We start from the raw sequence: 9368 nt of genomic DNA on the forward strand, positions 1-9368 counted from the left end.
CCACGGCACACACGTGGGCACCCCCTCACCCCGTGCGTGGGCACACGCGTATGGACATTCTGGGGGGCAGTGGGGAGGAGGGGGCTGTGCATACACGGAGGGGAGCACACCTCCAACGTCATCTCCTCCACCTGTGTGTCTGCGTGTCCCCACCCCAGAAAATAAAGGTGAGGGACTTGGGGGGTAGGGGGGTGGTCCCCACGGCACAGCCCCCGGCCCGCTGCATGCGCACGTGTGCCCACGCGTGTCCCCCCGCATGCGTGCACTCCCCCCACCCCTCCTTGGCCACACGTGTGCATGGGTGAACCCCCCCACACCCCACCCCCCCCCCACGCTCTGGGGCTGCTGTGGGTGGCCCCCTTCCCCCCCTCCTCCCCCCCCCAAAAACCCAACCTTCAGACACCCCTCCCTCCCCCCCTTCCTCCCCACCTCAACATGTGGGTGCAGAGGGGGGCACCCCCACAGCCCCCGTGGGCACCAACCAAAGAATGTGGGTATGGGGTGGGGGGTGGGGGGGCCAGATGCCACCACCTTCCTCACCAGCACCTACCACCCTGTGCCCCTCCCCCCCCATAGCCCATGTCAGCACCACTGGGGTGGGGGGGGACACCCCAGGGAGGGGGGGGACACGGACAGGGGTGACCAGAGAGAAATTTTGGGTTCAGTTTGGGTTTGTTTTGGTTTTGTTTTTTTTTCTAATAAAGATGTGAAAGTGAAGTTGGGCACCGTGATGGGCACCACCAGAGGTGGGTGGGGGGCACAGGGGGTGCCCATGGGGTGCCCCTTCTTCTTGGTATGTCGAGGGGCTGTAGGGTCCATGAGGTGCTCCCTTCTTTCAGGTAGGTTGGAGGTCCTGGAGGAGCTCCTTCTCCTGGGTGAGGTGGAGGTCCATGGGTGGGCACTCCCCTGGGCAGGTTGAGGTTCTGCAGGGTCCTCCTCCTGGAGCTCCATGGGTATCCCCATCTCCTGGGCAGCTTGGAAGTCTCCAAGATGTCCATTCTCCTGTAGGCTGGGGGAGGAGGGGGGTGGTCCACAAGGAGCCTTTGTGTGTGGGCAGGTTGGAGGTCCCCAAGGTGCTGCTTCTCCCAAGTAACCTGAAGGTCCATGGCTTGCCCCTTCTGAGCAGGTGGAGGTCTCCAAAGTGCACCTTCTCCCAAGCAACCTGGGTGTCCGTGGGGGCCCCTTCTTCCATCTAAGTTGGAGACCCAGAGCATGCTCCTCCTGGGTGGGTTGGGGGTCCCCAGGGTGCTCTTTCTCCTAAGTGACCTGGGGGTTTACGTGGTGCCCCTTCTCCTGGGCAAGGGCCAGAGGTTGTCCCTCCTTCCAGGTAGCATGGAGGTCTGTGTGGTACCCCTTCTCGTGGGCAAGCTGAGGGTCTGTGGGTGTCCCTGCTTCTGTAGAAGTTGGAGATCCACAGGGTGCTCCTTCTCTTAGGTGAGCTGGGGGTCCAAGGGGTACCCCTTTTCCTGGGCATGTTGAAGGGCCAGGGCTTGACCCTTCTTCCAGGTAGTATGGAGGTCCATGTGGTGCCCTTTCTTCTGGGCAAGTTGGAGGTCCAGAGGGTGCTCCTTCTTTGGAGTATACTTGAGGTCCACAAGGTGCCCCTTCTCCTGGGCAAGCTGGGGGTCCATGGGCTGCCCCCTCTTCCAAGTAGACTTGAGGCCCACAGGCTGCTCCTTCTCCTGGATGAACTGGAGGTCCATGTGGTGCCCCTGCTCCTGGGCAAGTTGGGGGGTCCGTGAGGTGCTCCTTCCCCTGGATGCCCACGGGACACCTCCCCTCCTCACAGTCCCACCTAGCTGGCAGCATCGAGGGTCTGAAATTTCTGCCGCAGGTCCCTGACCAGGCCGTGCCGGGGGGGCTCGGGGGGGTCGGGGGCCTCGTGGGGCTCGGGGCACCGCCGCCGGTACTCCTCGGAAGCCTGGTAAGCCTTGCACCGTTCCACCACAGCCTTCAAGCAGATCTTCTCCCGGGTGGTGGGCGAACGGATCTGCACGTAGGCAGGGGCGTCGCCGGGCGCCGGCACCCTCTCCAACACCACCACTCGCTGGCCCGGACCCAGCGGAGCCTCCGCTGCCACCCACAGCGCCCCGTCGCTGCCGTGCCGCGCCGGTGCCGGCTCAGGGGCGGCGCTAGGACCTCCACCGGCTTCGGCGCTCCGGCTCCGGCCGCTGCCTCGCTCCTTCTCGGCCGGGCGCCCGCCGCGGCAGGGCCCTTCGGGTGCCGACCGGCTGCGGCTCACCGGTGGCGGCCGGGGAGCGCCGAAGCGGGCGCGCAGCTCCCGCACGTCCGGCCAGGCGAAGGGTTCGGCCCCGACGGGGCTGGAAGGGCTGCGGGGGGCAAGCGGGGAGGGGGTCACCGCCAGCCCCCCGTCGTGTGGCACGGCCACCGAGGGGGTACCAACGTGTGGGTCCCCGTCTTCGGGCTGCAGCGGGGGGCGCCGGTGCCCACCGGCGCGGCGGCTCTTGATGCGGAGGCTGTACTGCCGTGCCAGCTGGTACACCTTGGTGCCAGGGTGGTGAGGGGGCGTCAGGAGCAGCCGTGGTGGTGTCCCGGTTGGTGGCTTGGTGGCCACATCATCATCCTCTTCCACGATGAGCAGCGGCTCGGCGGGCTGCAGCCCGTTCTCCTGGCACGGCTCATCCGGTGACGCCTCCGGGGATGCCAGCGGGGCCGGTTGGCTGGGGGGGTGAGAGGGGGTGGCCGGGGGGCGCGGGAGGGCGTTGATGCGAGTGACGGAGCTGCGCACCAGCCCCTTGGGGATGAAGGAGAGGCTTTCTCGGCGGCGCACGCTGAAGCTGGCATCGTGGTTCTCGGCGTGCCCGTAGTAGCTCCGGATCTTCTCTAGCAGCAAGCGGTCCCGGCTGGAGAGCGTCGACTCCCGGCGAGCTCCAGCGAGGGGTTCGGGAGAAGGGACGGTGCTGCGGGACCCCCCGGGCTCCCCGCTCTCCGCGGGGCACAGCCCGTCCAAGCTGAGGGCGCTGCCGCTGCGGCTGGCCAGGGCCAGGCTGCTGCGGCGGGACAAGCTGCCCCCGCCGCCGAACCGCTCGGCGATGACGCTGGCTTGGTCCAGCACCGAAGGTGGCAAGATGCTGCCAGCAGCTCCTTCTTCTTCTTCTTCTTCCTCCTCTTCTTCCTCCTCCTCCTCTTCCTCGCTGCTCAGCCCTTCCGTGGCACGCTCTGACTCCGCGGGCAGCACCGGGGTGCCCGCTGAAGATGGGGTTTCGGATGCCCTTGACCCCTCAGGGTGCTCCCCGGTGCTGCCAGTCTGTTGAGGGGTGGGGGGGTGGGCGCCAGGTCCCTGGAGGCCCCCGGGTGGGGGCTGTGGGGCTGCACTGACCTTCTCACAGCTCCCCGGCCCCCAGCTGCTCGGCCGCTTGGGTCCCTCTGGTGCCAGCAGGTGCCCCCCAGCCTGGGTAAGACCAAAAGTGGGGTGTCACAGGGGGTGTCAAAGGGGGGTCATGGGCTGGGAGAGGACCTCTCCCAAGCTGGAGGTGAGTCCTGGCCAAGCAAAGGCTGAGGACTCCACAGCAGCCCGGGGAGCAACAAGAGGGATGTAGGTGCCCCAAGAGTGATGTGGGGTGCCCTGGGAGTGAAACTGGGTGCCCTAGAAGTGATACTGGGTGCTCCAGGGTGATATAGGTTGCCCTGGGAGTGATACTGGGTGCTCCAGAGCGATGTGGGGTGCTCTGGGAGCAACATGGAGTGCCCCAGGAGTGATGCTGGGTGCCATAGGCGCCATAGTGGGTGCCTCAGAGTGATTTGGGGTGCTCTGGGTGGCACTGGGTGCCTTCCCTGGGGTTTGGGGTGGCAAGGCGGGTGAGTGGGTACCTGCACCTCCTGGGGTTCCACCAGCAGGTCCCTGAGCCCGGACAGCTCCTCCTGGCAGTTCTTGCCCAAAGCTTCTTCCTCCTCCTCCTCTTCCTCCTCTTCCTCCTCCATCACACCTTCAGCTACTGCCCAGGTTGGGGGGTGCTTGGGGTTGTCCCCCACCTCCAGTAGAGCCCCATCACTGTCTGCATGCTGCTTAGGGGATGGGGGGGCAGTGCCAGGCTCAGTGCCCACTGCCCCCACCCCCAGCAAGCAGTGTGCCAGAGCTGGGAGGCACTGGGCACCCCCAACCCACCCTGAACCCATGGCCTTACCTTGAGCCCTGCCAACCAGAAGAGAGAAAAATGGAGGTCAGGGAGGAGGGAAGGCAACACCCCAAAATGCTCCCCCTGCACTTCTTGGTCACCCTGTGCCCACCCCACCAGTGTCAGTGGCAGTGCCAGCTCACCTTGCTCGCCCAGGTGCTGCAGGATCTGCTTGGTGGGCTCTGTGGGGAGAAGTTGGGCATCCCAATGGGGCAATGGTGATGCCATCCCATGTCTCCCAACCCCACCAGGATCCCCAGGTCCCTGCCCCAGGTGGGGTCCCAGCTCCCCACCCGACTGCCTGCACCCCAGGTGCCCATGCAGCCGGTCTGGCACCGTCTCCACGTGGCACTGGAAGGGCTCTGTGGGGACAGAGGCACCTGTCAGAGCCACCACCCAATGCCCACCACACCCACAGGCATCAGTGCCACCCAACCCTGGAGAAGGGGTGGTGGTGGGTGGCGCTGATAGGGATGCCAAGACACCTGTCAGTGCCATCACCCAGTGCCACCACCCCGTGGGCACTGGTGCCATGCAGTCCTGGGGGGGGGATGGTGGTGGCAGTGGTGGGGACACTGGAGACAGGGACACCCATCTGTGCCACCACCCCGTGGGCACTGGTGCCATGCAGTCCTGGGGGAGGGATGGTGGTGGCAGTGGTGGGGACACTGGAGACAGGGACACCCATCCGTGCCACCACCCCGTGGGCATTGGTGCCATGCAGTCCTGGGGGGGGGATGGTGGTGGCAGTGGTGGGGACACTGGAGACAGGGACACCCATCTGTGCCACCACCCCGTGGGCATTGGTGCCATGCAGTCCTGGGGGGGGGATGGTGGTGGCAGTGGTGGGGACACTGGAGACAGGGACACCCATCCGTGCCACCACCCCGTGGGCATTGGTGCCATGCAGTCCCGGGGGGGGGATGGCAGCAGTGGGGGCGCTGGGGACAGGTGGCTCTCACCAGACTGGCGGCGGCCCTGGCGCAGCTCGGGCACGGTGTCACCCAGGGGCTGGCAGGACCAACTCTTCTTCAGGCGCTCAGGGCTGCAGCGGGGCAGGCGTGGGGGGTCTGTGGGCACAGGGGTGGGGGTGGTGACACTGAGGGGCAAGCTGGGGACAGGTGAGGGCAGGGATGGGGCGGCGAGGGGGTGGTGGAGGCACTCACAGAACAGATCCATCTCCAGGATGGCTTCTTTAGCCTGGGGTGGAGAGAGGATGGAGAGATGGGGTGGGGGTGAAACCGGGGTGCTACAACCCCTCCTCACCATGCCAGGATCGGGATGGTGCACTGGTGCCAGGGTGGTGGCCGTGTCCCCTGTGACCTCACCTTCTGGGGGATGATGGCATGGTGGTTCTCCAGGATGAGCCTCTTGATGTGGTGGGTCCAGATGCGCTTCTCCTCCACGCTCTTGGCCTAGGGAGGGGACAGGAAGCGGGGCATCAGGTCGGTTGGGGGGTCCCTAGGGTACCACCCTGCCCCATCTTGTGCCCTCCACCCCTCACCTGCAGGTTGTGCTGCTGCTTGCCATGCTTGTAGTGTGCCAGGCTGAAGCAGAGCGAGTCCCGCGTGCTCTCGATCAGCATCAGTGAGGAGCACTGGGGGGAGAGGCTGTCAGAGACACCCCCCCCAGCACCCACTCTGCTCCCCACATCCCCAGCACCCACAAAACCCCCAGCACCCATGAGACCCCCATCCTTGGCACCCACTGGCCTCCCTAAATCCTCAGCAACCACCAGCACCCCCTTCTCCAGCACCCACCAGAACCCTAGCACCCTGGTCCCCCATCCCTGTCTCCCTCATCCCTGGTACCCACTCTGGACCCTTCTCCCCAGCACCCACCAGTCCCCCATCCCCTCCCAGTATTCCCAACCCCTGGCAGATCCCAATCTTCCTCTCTCCGTTGACCCCTGCCCCCAGCACCCACCAGTCCCCCCACACCCTTCCTGTCCTCATCCCTGGCACCCGCCCTGGGACCCTTCTCCCTACCACCCGCCAGTCCCCCCATGCCCTCCCAGTCCCTATCATCCCTGGTGCCCACCCTGGGACCCTTCTCCCTACCACCCACCAGTCCCCCCATGCCCTCCCAGTCCCTATCATCCCTGGTGCCCACCCTGGGACCCTTCTCCCTACCACCCGCCAGTCCCCCCATGCCCTCCCAGTCCCTATCATCCCTGGTGCCCACCCTGGGACCCTTCTCCCTACCACCCGCCAGTCCCCCCATGCCCTCCCAGTCCCTATCATCCCTGGTGCCCACCCTGGGACCCTTTCCCCCATGCCCTCCCAGTATCCCCAGTCGCTGGCACCCACTGGGATGTGACTCTTGTAGACGTAGTGGTCGCCGCGGCGCTTGGTGATGAGGAGGGTCTTGTCGAAGAGGAAGACGGAGCGCTCGTGCCGGACCCGCTGCACCCGGAAGGTGCCCTCCAGCACCAGCTCCCCATAACTGGTCAGATCTGGACCTTTCCAACCCAGCAGCAGGGACTGGATCTCCTGCACGGGGCATGGGTAACATCAAGGCAAGGCAGCACAGGATCATAGGAGGATCATGGAAGGGACCTCTGAAGGTCATCGAGTCCAACCCCCCTGCCAGAGCAGGAGCAGAGAAGCCAGCACAGGGCACACAGGAACACATCCAGATGGGGCTGGGAAGGCTCCAGAGCAGGAGACTCCACAACCTCTCTGGGCAGCCTGCTCCAGGGCTCTGGGACCCTCCCAGTGTAAAAGTTCCTCCTCCTGTTGAGGTGGAACCTCCTGTGCTGGAGTTTCCATCCATTGCCCCTTGTCCTATCCCAGCTGAGCAGAGCCTGTCCCCTCCCTCCTGACCCCCAGCCCTCAGCTATTGATAGGCATTGATCAGATCCCTCTCAGCCTTCTCCTCTGCAGACTGAACAGCCCCAGGGCTCTCAGCCTCTCCTCACAGGGCAGTGCTGCAGTCCCTGCAGCATCCTCACAGCCCTCCCTTGGTCTCTCTCCAGCAGATCCCTGTCCCTCCTGAACTGGGGAGCCCAAAACCGGAGGCAATATCCCAGGCGTGGCCTCACCAGGGCAGAGCAGAGGGGGCAGGAGGACCTCCCGGCATGTGCCAGGGCGGTGCCCGGCCGGTGCCCACCTGCTGGCGGATGGCATGCTCGTGCTTGCGCTTCATGTCGTTGATGTACCAGGCCACGCAGGTCATGGTGTCGATGGCCTCCAGCACCACCTCGTAGTCCTCCCCTGACTTGTGCTCGAAGTGCTTGGCGATCTCCTGCCAGCCAAGGGCACGGTGCCACGGCGCTGCCAACCGGGCCGGCGGTGCCCAGCGGTGGCCCTGTGCTATGCCCGGGGGGATAGGGAGGTGCGAGGGAGGGGTGCTCGTGGCAAGGAAGGGTGATGGTGCCAGGCTAGGGGACTGAGATGTGCTAGGGAAGGGTGCTTGTGCCATGCAAGGGGACTGGAATGTGCTAGGGAAGGGTGCCTGTGCCAGGGAAGGGTGCTTGTGCCAGGGAAGGCTGCATGTGCCACAGAAGGGTGCTCATACCACGGCATGGAACTAGGTTGTGCCATGGAAGGATGCCTTTGCCATGCCAGGGAACCAGGTTGTGCCATGGAATGGTACTTAATGCCATGCTGGGGAAGCAGGTTGTGCCAGGGAGAAGTGCCATGCTGAGTGCCTTTGCCATGCTGTGCGCTAGGCTGAGCCAAAGCACCATGCCATGAGCTCACATCATACCACGTGCCCATACTGTGCCATACTGGGTACCCATACTAGGCCAAGTACCTGGACTGCCCCAGGAAATATGCCATGCCAGATGCCCTGGCTCTGCCAGCTCCCTGTGCCAGCAGCTCCCTGTGCCAGCAGCCTAAACTGTGCCGAGAACTCGCGCTCTGCCCCATCCCCATGACATGGTACTATGCTGGGTGCCAGTACCCCACCAGGTACCCAACCACGCTGGGCACCAGCTCACCTGGAGCAGCAGATGGTACTTGAGGATCCTCTGGACAGGCTTCAGCAGGTAGGCACCAAGGGGCAACGCATGGCGCAGCCTCTCCTGGCACTCCCGCAGGAACCGTGCCTGCACTTTGCTCCTCATGCACTCTGCCAGCGCTGCCACCGAGCTGTGGGCACAGAGAGGGCTCATCCCCCATGCCCGCCCCTGTGCCCACCCCCGTGCCCACCGCATCCCCCCAACTCACCTGGGGTAGTTGTTGCAGTACTGGGTGTAGATGGCAAACTCCTGACTCTGTAGGCATGGGGAGTGTGGTGAGAGCCTGGCACAGCCCTGTGCCCCCCTTTATGCCCACTATTGTGCCCGCTCTTACCCGGGTGACAAAGCAGACAGCCACAGCCACAGGGTCACTGGCACAGCTCTCCAGGTTCTGCAGCAGGGCGCTGGGAGGGGAGATAAAGGGGATGGGGTGATGGCAGCCCCACAGGCACCAGCTGTGCCCACCCTGGTGGGTGGCAGAGGGGCACCCACCTGCTGAGCTCGTAGATGTCCTCAATGTTGCCAAAGAGGGCGCTGACCTGCTCCGGCCGCAGCAGCGGCTCCTCCGCATCGATGATCTTGCCCAGGTAGCCCTGCCAGGCACCATGGTTGGCATGGTTGGCACCAATATGACAAACTGGGCCCCCCCCAACCCCAACTGAAGGGCGTGTGCCCCCCTGGCACTCACCTCCACGATGCTGCGCAGGTCCCGGGCATAGGTGCGCTCCGACTCCACGATCTCCAGGACCACCCGGCCCAGGTAACTGGGCTCAGCCGTGGGGCCACCGAAAGGTGCCAGGGCGTGCCCACTGCGGGCACCTGGCCACCCCCCCGGGGAAGCATTGTTGTTGCTGTTGTGCAGCCCCTCGCCCCACGGCTCGGCCCTGGCGTCGGCCGGGTCCTCCATGGCACAGCCAGGTTCTGACAGCGGGATCAGGGCAGGGAGCTGCGGGCAGGCGGGCACCGGCATGCCGGCATCCCCTGGCACCGGTGGGGCATGGGGTGGGTCTGCAGGGGAGAGAGTGGCATGATTAAGGGGTGTCAAGAACTCCCCCCAAAAGCGGGGCAGCGGTTGGGGGCTCACAGTGCCAAGGGGAACGACTGGATGGCCAAACCCTTGAGGTCAGGGGATGCCAACGCTCCAAAATGCCCAGCTGTGGGTGGGCACAGCTGGATATTGGCACAACCCACCAAAGCCCACCATCCATCAGGACCCGGGGATTTGGAGGTTCACTCCCTTCACCTTACCCCAGTGCCAGCTGACG

General features: G+C 65.1%; 1 protein-coding gene across 1 annotated transcript; it reads right to left on the minus strand.

Moving 5' to 3' along the window:
- Positions 1–712: 712 nt before the first annotated feature.
- On the minus strand, positions 713–9102 carry PLEKHG3 (pleckstrin homology and RhoGEF domain containing G3). The gene is given in 15 exon segments (XM_054171971.1): positions 713–3412; positions 3832–3984; positions 3987–4153; positions 4280–4318; positions 5099–5206; positions 5303–5336; positions 5465–5551; positions 5641–5733; positions 6446–6628; positions 7248–7382; positions 8083–8233; positions 8312–8358; positions 8438–8507; positions 8596–8696; positions 8792–9102. Coding segments are annotated over 15 exon segments (3267 nt in total). The 5' UTR covers positions 9074–9102; the 3' UTR covers positions 713–1795.
- Between the last annotated feature and the right edge of the window lie 266 nt (positions 9103–9368).

Source organism: Dryobates pubescens, chromosome 22 (assembly GCF_014839835.1).
Source record: "Dryobates pubescens isolate bDryPub1 chromosome 22, bDryPub1.pri, whole genome shotgun sequence".
Classification (NCBI taxonomy): domain Eukaryota; kingdom Metazoa; phylum Chordata; class Aves; order Piciformes; family Picidae; genus Dryobates; species Dryobates pubescens.